This window comes from Parasteatoda tepidariorum, chromosome 9, assembly GCF_982258835.1.
Source record: "Parasteatoda tepidariorum strain Cologne lab strain chromosome 9, Ptep-v5.0, whole genome shotgun sequence".
NCBI lineage: Eukaryota > Metazoa > Arthropoda > Arachnida > Araneae > Theridiidae > Parasteatoda > Parasteatoda tepidariorum.
In genome coordinates, this window is record NC_141763.1 from 59955925 (window position 1) to 59976422 (window position 20498).

A 20498-nucleotide genomic window follows, 5' to 3' on the forward strand; every position below is an offset into this window, starting at 1 on the left:
AAACAAGTAAAAATCTGCTATGCATGAGTTTGCAGGAAACTTTTTAACTCTCATTTTGCCTGAATTTTGAGCAAATAGACTTCATTTCTTAAATCACAATCTTGAAACAAAAAAAAACAAGATTCTGTGATATAAACGAAAAGAAACTCAGTGGCGCGACAGCCCATAGAGGGCCAAGGCCTACTGTGCCCATCTCAGTTTTCCTGATCTTGGGCTCTGGGGTGCAGGAGCAGATGATCGGGTTAGGCGGTCAGCCAAACGCTGGACCCCCAGTGTTTAGTTCCCAAGCATGCTTGGTATTTATTCATTTATCCACCCACTTAAGGGATGAAAGAGTGAGTCAACCTTGCCCGGACCGAGGATCAAACCCCGGACCGAGGATCAAACCCCGGACCTGTGGCACAGGAGTGCGAAGCGCTACCACTAAACCACCGGATGTCAGTGATATAAAAACATTATTACAGTGATATTAGAACAGCCTGAAATTTCAATGCAAAAAGGCTGGTAAACTTCTGAGTTAAAGCTCGTTATAGAACGATTTCATTAATTTTATTTTAAAAATATTTTCATACTTTACAATATAAAATGCCAAACGTTTCAAATACACTTAACTAATATTATTCCCTACATCAGAGTCTAAAATTTGAAACAAGATAATAAAAAAGATCCAAAGCTTTCCAAAACTTTCCTAAATTTTAATTAAAAAACCATTTAAAACAAATTTATATACTTTACTATATAATATAATACCAAATATTCTAAATAACATTTCTAATATCTTTTTCTAAACTGCATTCCAAAATTTGAAGAAACGAAGAAAAAAAAAAGTATCGACATTATTCTGATGCAAAAAATCCTAAAAAGGTTTTCATAAAATTTAAGAAAAATTTTCGATAAAACTTATTTTGTAATTTTATGTATAATATAATATTATACATTTTAATTATCATTACTGACATAACTAATTAAACAACTCCTTAAAATTTAAATGAAAAGAAAAAAAGTCTTACAACATTTCTGAGGTCAAACACTTAATATATTGCACTCACGAAATTCAAAAAAGGGTTCAATTAAAATTTATCTTTATACATTGAAATATAAAATCGTACAAACGTACTAAATTACCTTACCTAATATTATTTCCTAAACAAAAATCTAAAATTCTAAAAAAAGTAATGACAAATTTCTGGTTTAAGTAACATTAAAATAATTTGTCAAAAAATTTTATTCAAGTCTTAATGGAAATATATCTTTATACTTAATAATATGATATTTTATTAATTCATAATATATAATATTTAAACAAGATTAACTAAGATTATCTCCTAAACAACAGTCTAAAATTTGAAACAAAATGACTGGCATGATTTTGAGACAAAAAATATTTCATAAATTTTGTTATAATGAAGAAGAATATTTCTCAGTTGAAAACATTAGCGTGATCTTCAAATGAATAACTTTGAACTGATAAAACTGTTAAGTCATTAAACTGCTAAAAAGGAAGATCCAATCGCTACTAAGGAATTTGTTTGTCCGACAACATTTTAATTGCGGTAAAAACTATCATCATGTGTAAAAAAGTGTATATTTTACAACTCATATTACTTTTATACACTGATTATTAAGATTAAAAATTTTACTCTTTTCATTTAAAGTGTGTCTCTATCATAGGGAAAGTACTCAGGTTTTCCCTGTTTCATGAGGCAAAACATTATTATGTTGCTAACTTTCAATTTATACCTAAATTTATTTTTAAAAAAGGTAACACCTGGCTTATCACTACTTTAAAGTATATGGTTCTGAGATTTTAAAATGACCTAAATATGAAACTAAAGTTTCTCTCTAAATGTATTATGATCCATTTTATAAACTTAAAGAGTTTTAAATTCTCAGAGGCATTAAACATAATTTCAAACTAATTAAGAATTTTTAATATATTTAAACCTAACAAAAATGACAACATACCACAAAAATGGCAATATACCATTTAATTTTTTTTTTCTTTTTGCACACTCTAAAGAAAGTAATAATTTTAAACAACGCATAACCTTCAATTCTAACCTAGATGTACTAAAAATTGATTGGCTGGAATATTAACATTAACTTTAAAAGGGCCCCATAGCTTTATAACTCTTGCACAGACTGTTTGGTTTTGAAATAAATCTTGGTGAAAATGAATAATCAAATTACGCCTAGATGTATATCTAATATATTATGGAACACACCAAATATTTAATTTTAAGATAGTTCAATAGCAAAATTAATTCTAAAGCTCCTCGGCAGAAATTTCCAGTATTTCTTGGTGTTTCTATAGATTCAAAAACACGAACAAATAATACCATATTCTTGTAGTTTTAAACACACTTATTCTCTCAGTAATTACCGCAATTTCCATAATGATGTATCTTAAATTTAAATGGAATAGTTTTATAAAAAATGTCAGATTATCACTATAGTAAGCTCCATTGCCCTTAAAAATTCTCATTCTTTTGCGATTTTACATATTGGTTGATTAAATTACAAAATAACATAGTTCAAGGCTTTTCCTATGAAGTCTTTTAATTTGAATACTATCTTTTGTGATTTAGGTAAAAACCAGGCATTTTTTTAATGTTCTCTAACAATGTATATAATAATTATGAATTTATTTGACATATTTTTTTATTATTAATGAAATTAACTATTTTACAGCACTAAAAAATATCCATTTATTGATTTACTTTAGTCAAACTTTTTTATTTGAACATTATTAATAATACCTCTTTAATTTTGTCCAATTTGACTTTTATAATGAAAAACTCTTAATGTAGCTCTCTACATGTTTATTTTAGATTAATAAAATAGCCTCACAATTTAAATGGGGGAAACTTATTCAAAGCAATGTAATAAAAAGTTGTGTTTATATTTAAAAAAATTGAATTTTTTTATTTCTAAGGAAGAAATAACATGATTAATTTAACAAAAAGCGGTGTTATTTGATGATGATTTTAAAAAGATTTTAAATATCGACTTTTTTTAAACTTAAAATTTAAGTAAAACATTTAGAAAACAACGTTACTAACATTGGAATTTCAGCGTGACAAAATAAATTTAAAAATCCTTCCTCATTTTACAGAAAAAAAAGTTTAATTTAAACTAATATTTTTAAAGAAGTGTCACATTGCCTGAAAATGCGTTTTTGTAATTATGAAGAAATAAATCCAATCATCAATAATGAAGCACACAGACGAGAAATAACAATTTATGTGCACTGTAACGTTAGGTTTAAATTATAGTAGCTAATTTCACTGTAATTTTTTATCGATTTACATAGATACGACTAAATTTTCAAATTTATAAATTATATAATAGTTTTTAATCTCGAAACAATTTCTAAAAGAGTAATTTCCTACAAGAAATGATGTCTTAGAAAATTCCTTAACTAGCATTGTTTCAAAATGTAAGAAGTCTGTCATTAACTACAATTGTTTCAAAATGTAGGAAAAATCAGAAAATAAAAAAAATTCATCTAAACAAAATATACCGAATCTGAACAAAATATCGGAATTTACTAACATTCTGTAACAGTGATGGAAAAAAAATTATGCTAATGTTAAATCAATAAAATTTTAAATTTAAGTACAAATAAATTTAAGTATAAATAGACGATAAATTCAAATTTAACCATAAAGATGTGTGCTCACGTAAGGAATCGAAACTTTTACTCTAGATTTTATAAATGCTTAATTGGTAAGCATAATCTGCTCGCCTTCCTCTGATTGTTATGAGTTAAATAAAGCTAAGATTTATTTAACTCATGAGAATATTTAACCCATTAGATTATAAGAATATTTAACCCACTAGAAATAATATGCCACAAATTGTACATAGTTGAAACCAAAGTATCTCTTTAAAAGTCTGATGACCCACCTTATAAATTGAAACAGTTTCAAATTGCCGAAGATATTAAAAGTAATTTTAAACTAATTAAGAATGATTAATATATGTAAACCTAACAAAAAGGACAATATTATACAAATGGTGAGAATTAAATAAAATAGTAGTAATATCTGAATACCATTTTAATTTTTTTTCTTTTTGCATACTCTAAAGAGAGTAGTAGTTTTTAACAATTCATAACCTTCAATTCTAACCTAGAACTCCTAACATTTTAAATAAAAGTGACGAATAGCTAAAAATTTACTATTTATGAAATTGTAAATCACTGGTGAATTATAATCTAGATACACAGACCCCCTATTTGGTTCAAAAATAAATTTAAGTACAAATAGACGATATATTTAAACTTAACCATAAAGGTGTGTGCTCACCTAAGGTTTTGTTCTAAATTTTATAAATGCTTAATTGGTAAGCACAATCTGCTCGCCTTCCTCTGATCTTTATGAGTTAAATTATTTGATTTTATGAGTCTTAAGTTTATTTAACTCACGAGATTATTCAACCCATTAGATTGTAAGAATATTTAACCCACTAGAAATAATATGCCACATATTGACTTTCAGGTCGACAGAATAAATTTAAAGATCCTAACATATTTCACAAAAAAAAAAAGTTCATTAAAAGAAAGTCAAATCTGGAAATGACTAAATTATCAAATTTGCAGACTATATATTAGTTTTTAACTTCGAATCAGTTCCTACAAAATGAAATTCTTACAAGCAATGATGCCTTAAAAAATTCCTTAACTAGCATTGTTTTAAAATGTAAGAAGTGAATAAAAATTAGAAAATAAAAAAATACCGAATCTGAAAAAAATATCAGAATTTACTAGCATTCCGCAACAGTAATGAAAACAAATTGTGTTAAAATTAGAGCAAAAATTAATGATATTTTAAAAGAATTAAATTTTAAAAATTAAATGATTAACGAGTTTCAAAATCTACTAGCATTTTAAATAAAAGTGGCAAATAACTGAAAATAATAAAAATTACCTTTCATGAAATTGTAAATCATAGGTAAAATATAAGCTTGATATGTATTATCTATTTTATGAATAAAATCTATCTCTATAAAAATGAATTTAAGAATAAACCACATTAATTCGAATTTATTTAGCAAAAAGAGGTAAATAAATATATTAAAACTTAGCTTAAGTTAGATACTCTGCTACCAAAATAAATTCAAAAGAGAAGTTAGCTTACTAAAAGCAAAAATTTACTGCAAATTGTACTTTGAATAGTTTTAATTGCATTAAAATGGCTTAAACAGGGGAAAAAAACTCGCTGATAGTTCTGAAATTCTCATGTCAACCGGATGAAAAAAGAATATTAAATAGTTCAAGATTCACAAATAAATAAAAATATCGTTTAAATGTGCTTACCTTTTCAACACAGAGGTATTAGACGTCAAGTATCCCTATAGCGTCCTGTAACATATAATTCGTATTCTTCGACAGTTCAATGTACGGCTCACAATTTTCTACAACAAATATTTCTTCACCACGAAATGATTCTTAGACGAAGTTCTAAGACTAAATGGTCAATACTTTTTTTGAGATGTATAGCAAATATTCAAGAATATCAATTAGTCATACAATAGCTCTTATCTATAAGAATGTTTAACCAATCAGGTTCACACCTGTCTCCAAAAGTATAGAAGTAGGCTGCACCCTCCCCCCCCTCTATATACAATCTTAACCCCTTCTAAATAATAAACCTTATGCTTGCAACATATGAATAAGTTATCAATGTGCAATGACAAAAGAGTTCTACTAGAACTAGAGATGAAATCATGATAAAGCTTATCTTATTAGTTAGTTATTACGGGCTTTAATGTGTAACATCACACTGTATTCTGGATTGTCAATTTTAATTATTTTTTGTTTTTAAAAGAATAATATTGAAACTACTTGGACCAACTATATAAGGAATTAATTTCTTGGAGTTAAAATGTTTCTAATACAAAGATAAATAATTTAGCATTTCAATATTTTTAAACTTAGTTACTAAGCATTTTGATAAAAACTTAGAGCAACAAGCTCTTAGTTTTGAATATCATCTCCCAACAGAACTTATTTTTTTAAAGAAATTTAGTGTATTATTTAGTTTTTATTTGACTATTACATTTAATTTTCTGTTCAGGAAAAGGAATTTTTGATTTTAAAAATTTTCTTTTAAAATAAAATGTATAAAAAACGGTGATAATCAAGATGTTAGCGATACTATTTTAATTGAAATATTAACGTTAATCTACCATACAAAGCTATATAGATAGCATAAAAGATAAGAAGATACTGCCAAGTCAGTTAATTATTATTGAGTTTATCAGGAAAAATAAATTATAAATTTTTGAAGCATACTAAGTTTTTCCCTCTTACGAACAAGTGCTGTTTAATAAAATAAAAAAGATTGAGGATTCAGACTATTCAGAAAATAAAGATTATTATTTAACATCTTTAATGCAGTTTAATTATTAGAAACGAATAATTATACAATTTAGAGCATTTCAAAAAACTTCAGCTTTTCTTTAGAAAACAAAGCTTAGCTTCTTCAGTTTAGAGCTTCAATTTCTTTATGTGTTTTAATTTAACTAACACATTTTATTCACTTAATATGTTTAATGTAGTTTAATTATTAGAAAAGATTAGTTATGCAATTTAGCACAAAACCTAAGGTCACCGGGAATAAAAATAGAAGAATCTTATTCTTAAAAACATTCTTAGTGAAAGAATCTTATTAATCACCTTAATTTTACATTCGGATTTTCCCACACCATTACAGAATCTATTTGGTTTGAGAGCCTCCATTTAAGTTAACTAATTAATCAGTGCAAATAATATTTCGCTTTGTCGAGTTCAGACACAATTTATCTAATCTAAATAAACATCCTCCCTATCCTGAATAATTTAAAATATCATTTCCAGTGGTTAATTAGCTTATTTAAGTTTAGACCCTTGAACTAGTGATACTGTTTGTTAATTCGTGAATATAAAAGTAATAAATATTAACTATAATATTAACCTATTATTAAAGGTAAATATTAACCTATTAAACAAAAAAATCAATAAATAGGAAGATTAAGTAAAAGTAAGAGCTTGATCAAGTCAGTCTAGACTTCTATCCAATAATTCGAAATTCTTTAAAAACAGCTAGTCTATTTATCGTTTCTAAAGACTTTCATTCACTTTTAATTTGAAGATTTTCAATGACTTAAGAAGTAAATAATTGGCAATATAAGAAAAATTTCGTTCGAAAAAAATGACAACGTAATTATTGAAAAGTGTTAGCTTTATTTTCAGGAAATAGTGAAATGGGATAATGTTTGTGGAACTTCGTGAACTTACTTAAACAGGAACTTTGAAAGCATTTTGTAGCTCTACATCAGAAAAAAATCCTACAAACTAAAAAATTGATGGATGTTAACACAGGTGGGCATTAGGAAAAAAAATCTATATTGGTTACGGAGGAGAAACAGAATTCGAGATAAAAAGTTTATACCGAGGTCCTTAAATGAAACTTCTATTTTACATAAAGTGTGTCTTGTTTTAGTAGACCAAAAACTACGCAGTTTGAGATAATAAAAAACTCCCTCTCTCTCTCTCTTTTTAAATAATAATTTATATAAATTTTGTTTCTTGATTTTAAGAATTAACTTAAACTGTTATTACTTTTTAGAGAAACTCATGTTTGCAAATTTTGAAAGAAAGAAGTTATCATAGAGTAATAGTAAAAAGTGTGCATTCGGAGCAAAAAAAAAAAAAAAAAAAAACGCTCCATTTAAAATCTATAACCGAAAAACATTGATTTAAATTTTTTTTGAAAAAATATTATAATTAGAATACATAATTCAATAATAGAAAAAAATTAAAAATGTCTCTCTTAATACGGAGAAAATGATCATTTCTTTCAAAAGAAGTTTATTTATGTCGAATAAAGATACAGATGCAACTTACATCATCATTATTTACAAATCACTAATTAAGATTAGGGCACTCTTTGTAGACGTAAAGTTTCGAAAATTCCTTTGATGTTAAATTATATTTTAAGATAATTTCTGCTGGTAGGCGTCATTAAACAATTGAAATTCGTATTGTCATTCAACACAGAGCACCAATTAAGATTTGAGTGCTTCAGTTTTTGAGAAAGTTGTGCAGTTTTCGAAGTCAAGATTTAAACACGTTAGTAAGTTAATCTAAACTTTATGAAATAATAATACGCTATCAAAAATAAAAGTGATGTTTATGATAAAACTCGGGATTAAGGATTTGAAAAAAAACTGTTTCTCTTCTCTCTTTTTCTGGAAATCCTACATATTATTTAAAAATTATATGATTGGATTTGTAGGTATTTTTCTACATTTTAAAAATCATCATCGTTTTTATTTTACTTACTGATAATTCAGAATATTCGAGTTTAAAGTTATATTGTGAGAATGAATTAATACAAACATATATTAACTATACAACGGCTCCAAATTTGAAGAAAATGGTTTTAAAGACGCGGTTTTCATAATTTTTTAGTAATCAATCTTAATTCATGAATAATTTCGTAACAAGACAATTGAAAACTCAACTCAAGAATAATTTCGCAACAAGACAATTACGAACTTAATTCAAGAATAATTCCGCCGCACGAAAATTGCGAATTTAATTTAAAAATAACTTAGTGACAAGAGAATTGCAAAACTAATTTAAGAATAATTTCTGAAAAAGATAAATGCTAAATTAATTAAATATTTTAAAACTAAATTCCTACCCTCAATTCGCTAGAACATTTCGACAAAAATATTAAAAAAAAATCTAAATTCAAAAAGATTTTAATGATTTAATTAAATCAGCTATAAAACTCGATCGAATAAATGTAAGAAAAGATAGAAAAAGAAGCATTGATCACCCGTTTTTTTATAAAATATAATTGAAATCATAAATACTTTTTATAACACAATGTATAATAATATTTATTGATTTTTTGAGATATCTAAAACTTTCTCTCATTTTATCTAATTTACGAAAGTTATTTTTATTTCAAATTAATCTCTAAATAAATTCTTAATTGTTGTTTTAATTAAACGAGCACAATTTTTTTAGGACATAAAGAGAAATTTCTCGTAAGGGAAAAATAGTTGCAGTTTGAGCAAAAGACCACCCAAAAAACAAGAACTGAATTATGACAGCTATTTGCATGGAATCAGTCTTAGGAACTCGCCAATTTTTCTTGAAGTTGAATGAAAACAAATAATGAATAGAAACTGAATAAATATATGCATTCATGTTCTCTCCTTTATCTTTGACTCTTTCACAATGTTTATTGTTATAACAATAAACATTGTGAAATCTTCTTTAAGAGAAAGTGAAAGAAAATGCGTGCCTATCAGAGGAATAGAGCTCATTTTGAAATCAAGTGATGTGTGACTATTGTAAATGAATAACAGGAAAGCGGGGATCAACCATCAAACTTGACAATAATTTATTTAAATGAACGCTGAATCCATACCTCTTGTTGGGTCTTAAGAAATGTATCATTAGTAATCACTGACATTTTCCGCATCCCGGGTGGAAATAGTTCCACCCACGCCAACACCTGTGAAACAAATTTAGAGGGAGTGGTGGGGGGCGTTTCACGGAAATTCTTATCTTGTCAAGTACTTATGCTTTAGTGCAAGCAGTAAAGCTTATTCAGTTAAATGGTCGTTGAAAATTAATGGTAGGTTCAGTCAAGAATTAACTAAAAATATCGTTTTAAAAACAATTCATAGCACACGGAGCAAAACAAATTTCAGATTTGAAATCAGTACATTCAAATTCGATAGAAACAATTCGGGGCTAAAGAGAACAGAAGGGCTAGTTCATTCTGCTCTTAGAGCTGAAGCTATGATTTCCCTCCTCTTGAAGTCATGCTAAACACAGATCTCGGAGATCGCAAGCAAAGATATGAAAACTATGCATCATTCTCTCAGTTAAAATAATTTAGACTTTCTCCTGATATTAGCCTTCAAACTTTGTGCAATTAACACATTATTTCCTGTCAAAAAACATAGTTTTAAATAAATCTCTTGCCCAAAGTATTAAATTAAATACCATTTTAGACTAATAAAAATATATTACTAGTTTTCGTAAATGACAGTAAAAATACTTCTTTTTAAAATTTTCAGTTTTAACTTTTATTTTTAAAAAAAATTTAACATTAATTGCATACATTAACACTTTTATAGCTACATCTTGTTCGATAACATTAATTTGTAAAGTTAGGGTAAATTTAGAATCTTGATTTTGAAATATGCTGCTAATGGCAATTTGTTTTTACTTAATCATTAGGAAACAACAAGCTTGAACGCTAATTATTTTAACAGAATAATAATTTAGGATCGTAAATTATTAGAAATTTTACAATTGTTTTCTCATGTCCAAAACTTGTATATGCAATGACAATTCTATGAAAAAAAATTGTGTATTTATTTATTCATTTGTTTTGATGCTTAAATTTATGGTCAAACAAATTTTGAATAATAAGGTATATAAATATTTACACTTATTCAGCATACGTAATTTTGAGAGACTGAATCCGAAATTTGAAAATGAAATTAGAAGAATAGTTTTCAAGAAATGAAATTTTAAAAATACGACTTCTTTGAGATGGTGGAACATGCGAAATAATAAATTAATACACTACTGGACAATTGCTAAGGACGGATAACACTATCATCTATAGCAACCACAAAATGAAAGGAAGCAAAATGTGGAAAATTAGAATAAGTGCGGGATATAGTAACAAGGGGTATGCGTATGTAAATTTTTTTCCTCGTTTGTTCATCACGTGATAGCGCTGATAAGAGCTTTAAAGGTCTTGACGCGTTGTGGAGAGTTGTTGTTTCAAGTCAAATTTTTACAGGAAAGATTTAGTTGACGAACTTGAAATTTTCGGCATGTCTTCCCGATATCACTTAGATGATTTTAAGCGTGGCCGAATTATTGGAAAGATCGAAGAAGGGCGAAAAATAAGTGACGTTGCCAGGAAGTTCGACATCGCTGACGGTGTTGTTTAACGGGTGTGAAAATCTTTTAAAACTACTGGAATGTGTAGTAGGCGGCAAGGGGGAGGTCGTGTTAGAAGTACGACGCCTGCTGAAGACAGATGCATCGTCCTATCAGTAAAAAGGAACAGGCACACCACAGCTCAGCAGGTGGCAAATCAGTTTCTTGCTACCACAGGAAAGCAGATCTCCCGAAAAACTGTTGCCAGACGTTTGAGGGGAGGAGGACTATACACCCGTAGACCTGTTGTGTGCGTCCCATTGACCAGACAGCACCGTACTGCACGTTTGCAATGGTGTCGTGAGCATCACAATTGGACTGAACAGGACTGGGCATGCGTACTCTTCTCAGATGAGAGTAGGTTCAGTCTGTCATCAAATTGTAGACGCCAACTGATCTGGCGCGAGAGTGGTACTGGTTATCGTCCAGAAAATATTCAGGAAAGGGACCGATATCCGACATGCAGTGTCATAGTGTGGGCCGGCATCATGATCAATGGCCGCACGCGCCTACATGTGGTTGCGAATGGGACTAAGACGGGCCAACGATACTTTGATGAAGTTCTACTTCCTCGTGTTCGTCTTTTCCGTGGTGCTGTCGGTGATAAATTTGTTTTTATGGGCGACTACGCAACATGTCATCGAACACTCGCTGTTCAGGATTGTTTAGACAGCGAGGGTATTCAACGCCTCGTATGGCCATCACGTTCTCCAGATCTAAACCCCATTGACAATGTTTGAGATGCTTTGGGGAGGCAACTTGCTGGTCGAAACTATCCTCCGACAAACAAGAACACCATCATCCGTGCACTGACAGAGGAATGGGATGAATTGCCTCAACAGATCTAAACCCCATTGAAAATGTTTGAGATGCTTTGGGGAGGCAACTTGCTGGTCGAAACTATCCTCCGACAAACAAGAACACCATCATCCGTGCACTGACAGAGGAATGGGATAAATTGCCTCAACAGCTGCTGGATAATGTTGTGCAAAGTATGATACGACCTGTAGAATATTGCATCACACTCCACGGTGGACATATCCCGTACTGACACCTTTCTTCAAGTTGTCTGCTGACATTTAAATGCATTGTTCCATTATTCCGTACGCAGCATCAAATGAACATTTTTTTTTCTTTCAGATGTTTCATAGCTTTTGTACTTTCCAGATCAATGAATATTCTTTATTCTAATGTCTGAACAGTGTGGCAACTATATTTTATCCTACTAGGTCTCATGTCTCGCTTAATGTTATGCTACATTGCAATTTGTGATCCGTCCTTAGCAATTGTCCAGCAGTGTATTAAGAGGCTCAACCATTCGACTACACTCCTGACAGAACTATAGGGACTATATTTACCAGATTGCTGCTATCCTCTCCCACCAATATTTTAAGATTTTCGAATCCATCGAAAGAACTGCACATTTGTTCAGAAAAAATACGTTTGTGTGCCTGATTTTCAAATGTCATACTCTGTAAAAAATTCAAAATATCACGATAATATGTATGTGAAAATGTAAAGGCACCTTAGGTGTTTCATCCGTAATATCTATTTTACCGTAAAATTCATTTCTGTGGTAAAATTTTACACCGTAAATTGTACAATAATATATATTTAAATACATATATTTAAATAGATTTATTGTAAATATTGCTGTAAAAATTTCGGTAAATCAGAATTATTTGTTCCGTAAAATATTATAGTGAAAAGTCCTAGCACCCCGAGTACCCGTACTTTTTACCTTAATTTGATCTGGAATTTTTTACAGTGTCTGCACGAAACAATTGGCGTATTTAGGGGCATTTCTTTGAACTATTGAAAATGCCAATTAGCAATTTCCTTATTTATTATTATTGAATAATATCATTTAATTAACTATTATTACTATTATCATTATTGAATAATATCTTTTATTTATTTATTCGTAATGTGCATAAAGGTAGGTAAAAAAAAACTGTCCGATCAAAGAGATTTGCAAAATCAGGTTTGCCTAAAGTGGCCACATTTTCATTGAGACAAAGCGGGACAAATGGGATGAAATGAGAATTACAATTTAGTTATATATATATTTTATTGTATACATTCATATACTTGTACAAAAATGTATTTATTATTAATTATTGGTAGCTATAAAAATATTTGTAAAAAATAATAAATTGAACATCATGATTTTTAATCGAATTAAATTTTTTTTATTTAAAAAAAATTATGATTTTCTTTCACGGTCATATTTTTGATCTGAGTGAATACTTAGCAAAAGATTTGGATCATTTATTAAAATGTCATGAAATATTTCACATGAATTGGTCAAATTATATTTTTAAAGTTTTAATGTTCAACTGCGTTTTTTCAGTTGTCCATATTTTATTAATACTAGAAAAAACACGTTCTGTTGCTACATTTGTTCCTGGAAGGGAGAGCGCGAATTCTACAATTTTCAAAATATTTTGATAAGGAATATTATTCTGTTTAAAATGAAGGAATAACTCGGTTCATTTTTTGTCTGTTTCCAACATTAATTTTTTCATCTGTAACATTTCATATGTTCAAATTATTCTTTTTTAAAATAGTACTTACTGAATCAAAAATTATTTGTGAAGTTTCACTCAGCAATGAAACAAAATCTAATATTCTATATTTAATTCCAGTTTCTGGATCAAAAAATCTAACAATTGTGGGAAATAATTTTAAATCTTTGTGGTTGGAAGCATCAGAATTCATGGATATAAATGCGCATTTTTCTAATTCTTTCTGCAATTGTGAAAACGAATATGGTGAAAAAATATTACAAATAATTGCTTCGGTTTTTATCCTTGCACATGCATATTTTTTGTCGTATAATGTTTTGATCATTTGCGACGTAGTATTCATTGATCTGAAACTTTGATTTCGAGATCAAGGTTTATGGTGTGGAAAGCAAATAGCCCTTCCGCTAATGCTAGCTGTTTTTCCGTGTTGCCAAAGCTAGCAGTGCGAAAAAACTGTTCCATTTCAGACGATGAAGCGGCATTATTCAAAAATCTTGTGTGCCTCTTTGTCTCTAGATGTTTAGTAATATCGTTTTTTCAACCATGTGAGACCAAAAATTCAGCATTGCATTTATCACACCGTACCATATAGTCTATTTTGGTTTTTTAAATAAATTGAAATTCTCTGCTTAGCTCTTCATTAAATTTGCATTCTCTTTTTTTACTCATCTTTTATTCTGTGGGTAAATACTAGAAATGAATAAAAAATTTACTGGAAAGGCTAAAAAAGAGTATTAAATTTTGCCTTATTGACCGTTATGTTGTGGCGACTATTGCTCTACCACTATCTTCGTCAATCAAATAATGAGTCAAACCGAACTTCAAATTGAAAACAACAAACTGCACTGTCTACACTTACCTGAATTAAGCCGAGACGTAACGACAATGATCGAACACCACCGAGTAAATCTAACTCGGTACATTGACTAATTTTGTTTACTCTGCATGCATTTTACGTGCTTTTTTAATGTATTTTTTATTTCTTTATATTCACCATAATACTTAATAAATAATCGGTAATATATTTTTACAGTACATTTAAAATAAGAAATGCAGATATTTTCTAAAAAGCGGAACATTTTTAAAAATCGGCGGGACGCGGAACAGTTCACTAAAAAGCGGGACTGTCCCGCCAAAATCAGGACGCGTGGTCACTTTAGGTTTGCCCCAATCTTTCTTTGAAGTTGTTTTCCATGCGCAATTGCTACTTACGCGGAAAAGATACTTATACAAAAATAATCTCGATTTCAATCACAGTACGTCGTCTTGGTATGTAATGTATTAGATCAAAATTAGTTCTGATGTTCCATTCATTAATGCATTCTATAGCTATAATCTTAATATCATGATCTTGGGGCCAGATTATAATAGTATTCTTTATCATGAGTTTTTTAAATGTAAACTGTGAATACATTTTCTTGAAAAAACTGTACCCCCAGCAGGTGTGCCTGAAACTTTCCTGCTTTGTTAAATATTTTTCCGCAGTTTTATTTCGTTAAAGAAAAAATTCATTACATAAATTAAATTTCTTATTTTTCCAGTGATCTATTTTTGCGTTATGCAGTTTCCTATGTTTTTCCAGAAATTTGATCTGGAATTTTTTCACAGTGTCCGCACCAAACAATTTGCGTATTTAAGGTAATTTCCTTGAAAATTGTTCAATTAATTAAATATATATATAAATATCATTCTATTTTCGCCTTTCTTTTGTTATGCTGATCAAACTACAAGGAAGTCTTAAAAAATTGAATTAAAATTTTTTTTTTTCAAATTATTTAATTTTTTTATTCTCTTTTTTTAAACTATCATTTAATTTTTTAACTACATTTCAGTTTGATTATCATTCATATATTTCATAAGTTTTAGTTTTTTTAATTACATACAAGGTACTTTAAATTAAAGAAATTAAGAGAATTATTTTCGGAAAAAAATTTCTCCTAAAAAATATTTAAAATAACATATACTTTTTGATTAAGTAATTTTTTGGTACTTATTTAAATTTTTAGTTACTATTTCATTTGTAGTCAACATACGTTTCAAAAATTCAGATTAATAAAAGTTTAATTCTTGAAAAAATATGTGTGTATGTTGCCGCCCGAAAAAAAAAACATTCTTAACTTTTTACTTAGTTTATCCTTCTCCAATCCATTTTAGTGACTTTTTTTGTATAAATACTTTCTGAGCAAAAAAATGCCTAATTTCTAAAATACACTCCATACGATTTCCATAAAAAGTTAATTTTGGAAAAAACATAGGAAATATATATAGCGCATAGTTTTATTAAAATACCTTCAATGTATATGAGTATGCGACTTCTTTATTGTCAAGTTCCTAAACTTCGCAAGGTGCACTAAAATGTTCCAATGCCAATATCATTGTGTAGCACCAATACTTTCTTAAAGTTCTTCCTCCCTCTCAGCAACTGAAATCATTACTAGCAGGTGTGTACTTTGGGGATAGGTGTGTACTTTGTAGCACCTATACTTTCTCTTCTTGGCTTTAAAATACCACAATGTTGTTAATAATAATTCACTGTACATAAATTGACAAAAAAATGGTAAAATTTCATGCAAAATTTTTTTTATTTTAACAAAGATATGACTCCATTTACAATCCTATAAAAGTTGATGCTCAACAAAACTAAAAATTTACATAGTGATTGACAAGTAAGAAATTAAATGTAAAATTTATAAAAAAATTATACCAAATTTTTTTCAAAAAGTACAATTGATCGCACTAAAATCAAAGGAGATCTCATCCAGTGCAGGTGATCATCATGAGTGAAATTAATATTTAACCACTTCCACTGAAGCACTCAAACTCTGTATTGTCGTAAATTACATCTCCCTCAAAAACGGCAATAGAATTAGTGCAGTCAATTAATATGAATTCGCCATCAACTAAGACATCAGGATCACTGGATTCGGCTTTATCAGAAGACTGCATGTCAGATACTGGAGTAAACCCACACACTGGACAAGATACGTTGTAGTAGAACCAATTGTGAATACACTTATCGTGGAAACAGTGACCACAAGGCAATTGCTTCTCATCCAACTCTTTCAAGGTATTCAAGCATATGGAACAATCAATGTTGAATTCGTAATTCAGAACAACGCTGTCCAATATTTCTTTTTCAAGAACCTGCAGGTCAATTGATCGCTGGGAGCGAACTCTTCTTCTACGATGAATTGGCTTTTTAACTCGTCCTTTGAGTACACTATGAATTTTATCTGCTGGCCCATAATAATCCGATTCTGAAGTATCATCAACTTGGGTGGAAGGCATATGTGTACTTGTAACCATTATGTTAGGCGTAGGAGAGCTATGTATATCATCAGCATCAGAATAAGAGTTAGGTACTTGATTGCTATGGTTTTCAAATTTTCGAAAACATACAGGGCAAGTATCACTGTATTTTAGCCATTTGGATACACACGCGTTATGAAAAAAATGCCCACACGGCAAGAGATGTGGCCAGTCAAGTTCGATATTTAAGCATATAGCGCAGTTCATACCTATCTCATAGTTAGCGACAGAGTTCCGCGATATTTCTTCTTCAATGATTGAATTGTCAATTGGACGTCGTGCACGGGTTCTCCGCTTCTGTTTGATTCGTTTCGTATTTGTAGTCTCCACCATTTCGGGAGTCTCATTCCTTGGTCGACGGTTCGAATCCCGAATTTCAAAGCGACTTGGACGTCTGCAACTCATCATGATAGGAAGTTCTGTGTTAAGGCTGAAAAAAAAAATAAAAGTGTAATGGATTTCAATAATAATTTTTAGAATTAATTAAAATTATTCTAATTAATTAAAAAATTATTCTAATTAATTATTCTAAAAAATTAGAATAATTTTTTTTGAAATTAGAATAAATTATGAAAAAAATCAGAAATAAAAATTCAAAATAGATCAAAAAAATTATTCTAATTAATTAATTAGAATAATTTTTTTGATTAAAAAATACTTAAAATATAAATACAATTGTGGTTGACGAAACAAGGAACTCCCTAAGAAATGTTTTAAAAAAAAACTTGAAATCTTGAATATATTCCGGATAAAATGTTTTCAGAAATATTTGAAAAATTGAGAATATGTTTTAAATGATACCTTCACATATTTTAATCAACAAACAGTTGTAAACATTGAAAAAAAATTGAATTTCTTAAAACTGTAGAGGAAGTTAAGAAACGGGGACTATGCCGTGGTTTTAGGAAAGTTGTTAAGAAAAATACATTTATTTGGAACGTGAGTTTTTTTCACGAATATTATATCTGTTCTAAAGAGCAAAAATAGTCCCCGTCGCGATTTCCTAATTCCTGAAATCAAAATATTTTTAAAGCATTTCTCCTTCAATATTAAATGGTCTTTTTCTTTTAAACAATCAAAATTTATAATATAGCTATGGAAAAAAAAGTGAACACGAAACATTTATCTAACAGTAAAAAGAAAATTGGAAACCAAAATGTAGTTACATTTAAAATGGTTAACACAAAATTTACCCTTTTCTAATAATTACATTTAAATTTTCCTCTACGTTGATGAGTCATTCAGATCCATTTTTTAGGGTCATTTTTCAGTACGCTCCAAATTCAGGACGTAATTTTTGAGTTCGATAAGAATGATATTACATAAAAAGTTTTATTTATGTAATATTTAAAGTGAGATATTAATGTTCTTAACGTCTCGATTAAAACACTCAGGGTTTCTAATAGGTAAAACAACGCATACTCTTTGAGTTAGTTATTCGTTGGAAATTTGGAATGAATGTTTAACTCATTGAAGTGTAATAGCACTATCAATTAGCTAAACTCTGTATTTTGTGTGTCAAGGAAGCTATCTGCCTTTATTTCTATACTGTTTTTGATTTTTGACTCAAAACAATATATAAACAATATAAATAAATAATATAAATAATAATATAAATAAATAATATAAATAAATAATTAAATATCAAAAATCTATTATGAAAATGAGAGAAAGACAAGAATGGGTATACTGAATGCTACACATTTTATTTAGCTATCGATTTCACATTCCGTAAAGGATAGGCCAGGAGTGACAATTATTTTACAAAATAACAATACCGTTCATCATTAATTCCGTATTCAAGAATTTTGTAAAAATTAAAAAAAAGAAAGATCTTAGTCGTTTTCTTCTCTTCTTTTAAAAAATCTTCATTTATTAGTCCAATGATTTAAGTTTGGAAGTCCTTGAAAAAATTCAAATTAGAGGTCAACTAATTATTATTTTCTGAATCCAACCAATGATATTTTGGATATTTTTAGTAAAAAAATTTAAATTTCACGCTAAACTTGCTGAATAGAACTTTCCAATGCTTCCCTTTTTTAAAACTTTTTAGGGCAATTTTTGTTTGTGCAAATTTTATATTTGCATCGACAGTTTAAAGAGTCAGAGTATAAAATTTGACGCCACTAAATATTTAACGAAAAATACCCTTTAATATTTTGGTTTTAAGGGATGAGGCATTTGAGAGGGGAGACTAGTTCTGTTAGTTAGAATAATTCTAAAAGTAAGGAAAGAACTGAGTTATCATTATTTGCATTAAAATTAAAAAAGTTTGACCCAAGAATCGTGAAATTATTATGAACACAATGTATTATTTAGGGTGAAAGTTATATAAGAAATTTTTAACATTTTTCGAGAGAATTTTTTTTCTCCACTCCGCAAGAGTATTGAAAAAAAAACTTAATTTTTTTTTTAAAAACTCAATTTATTCCCTCACAATGTCCTTTTCTGACAAATTAAATTTAATAGTAAACTATACATAACTCAAATTTACTGTTCTGTAAGAAAACTAACAATTTATGGTAAAAAAAAAAATATATATATATTCAAGTAGTTTTAAAAAAAAAATCCTTCAGCTTTTTTTTCGTTGTATTTGATCGCCTGTCTACCAAATAAAATTAAAATAAAATAAATTATAAATACAACATAAATGTGTTTAAATAACATTCAAATAATAATTTATGTAAATTAAAAATCTAAAATTGGAACTAATAAGTATTTTGTTTTGGATGCTAACTTTTTTTAAAAAAAGTGCTCAATATGGTGCTTAATACAAAATTGCAGGTTTTGGTAGGTAAAAATTTTAAATAACTTCTGAACCATTAGCTTCATCTCTTTTGTTTTGGTCTCGTTTGATATAGCGTAAAAATCTACATAGAAAATGAAATATAATTTGTATAGGCAGGTATTTTAGACGCTAAAGTAGGCACTATCAAAAATTATATTTCTTTATTATTTATATGTATTATATTCTTTATAATTCCAAAATTGCAATCTATTGCCTCATAAAGAATAAATTCGAAACGACATCTTGCTAGTCCTATAATATATTTGAATTTTCTTCCTCTTTTTAAAACCCTCTTCTCTCACAGAAAGATGAAGATGGCGGTTAAAGAAAATTCAAAGAGAAAGCAAAATTTAATGTATTCGACATGCCACAAATTTAAAACGATTTCCATCTGTTCTCTAATTGCCCCAGAATACAACTATTTTATTGAACAGTCCAATTTATAGCTACTAATTGTTTTTCGACAATTTTTTTTTTAAAAAAAAGACTCATTTTTTTCTGCCGTAGAATGTAAAAGCAATAAAACTTTTACTTCAAATGCATTAATGACTATTACATACATAAATAATACACATTAATAACAATATTGTGAAACATTAATAACTATTTTTTTGAAAATTATATTATTTATAAATACACAGTAATCGTTGTTTAATTTTCTTAAATAGTCTTTATGTAATTATTTAAAACTTACGGTAAAATGTACCAGCACTCAGGGGTCAGTGCTTTTTATCGTAAAATCCATTTTCACAGTAAAACTTTAAGGCACAAAAATCTGATAAACAGTAATCTTTACAGTTATATTTAGTATAAAATCACTGGCTTCATAATTTATAAAATGATAAGGGCGATATTCAAAAATTTTTTGATCTTTAATTCGCGTCTTATATTTCGATTCTTCGCA

The 20498-nt window shown here is 28.6% G+C and overlaps 2 protein-coding genes across 4 annotated transcripts in view; both read right to left on the minus strand.

Moving 5' to 3' along the window:
• Positions 1-5617, minus strand: part of LOC147804096 (uncharacterized) — a 41786-nt gene extending 36169 nt beyond the window's left edge. Inside the window, exon 1 of one of the 2 annotated variants that reach the window (XM_087151926.1) lies at positions 5321-5617. The gene's annotated coding sequence lies outside the window, so the exon portion shown is untranslated. The remainder of the gene's footprint in view (positions 1-5320) is intronic. The other variant, XM_087151927.1, reaches the window with a different exon arrangement.
• Positions 5618-16055: 10438 nt separating this feature from the next.
• LOC147804097 (uncharacterized) overlaps positions 16056-20498 on the minus strand; it is a 46683-nt gene continuing 42240 nt past the window's right edge. For both annotated transcript variants that reach the window (XM_087151934.1, XM_087151933.1), the window contains exon 2: positions 16056-17236. In XM_087151934.1, the coding sequence (XP_087008060.1) occupies positions 16291-17214 (924 nt within the window). In that variant the 5' untranslated portion in view covers positions 17215-17236 and the 3' untranslated portion in view covers positions 16056-16290. The remainder of the gene's footprint in view (positions 17237-20498) is intronic.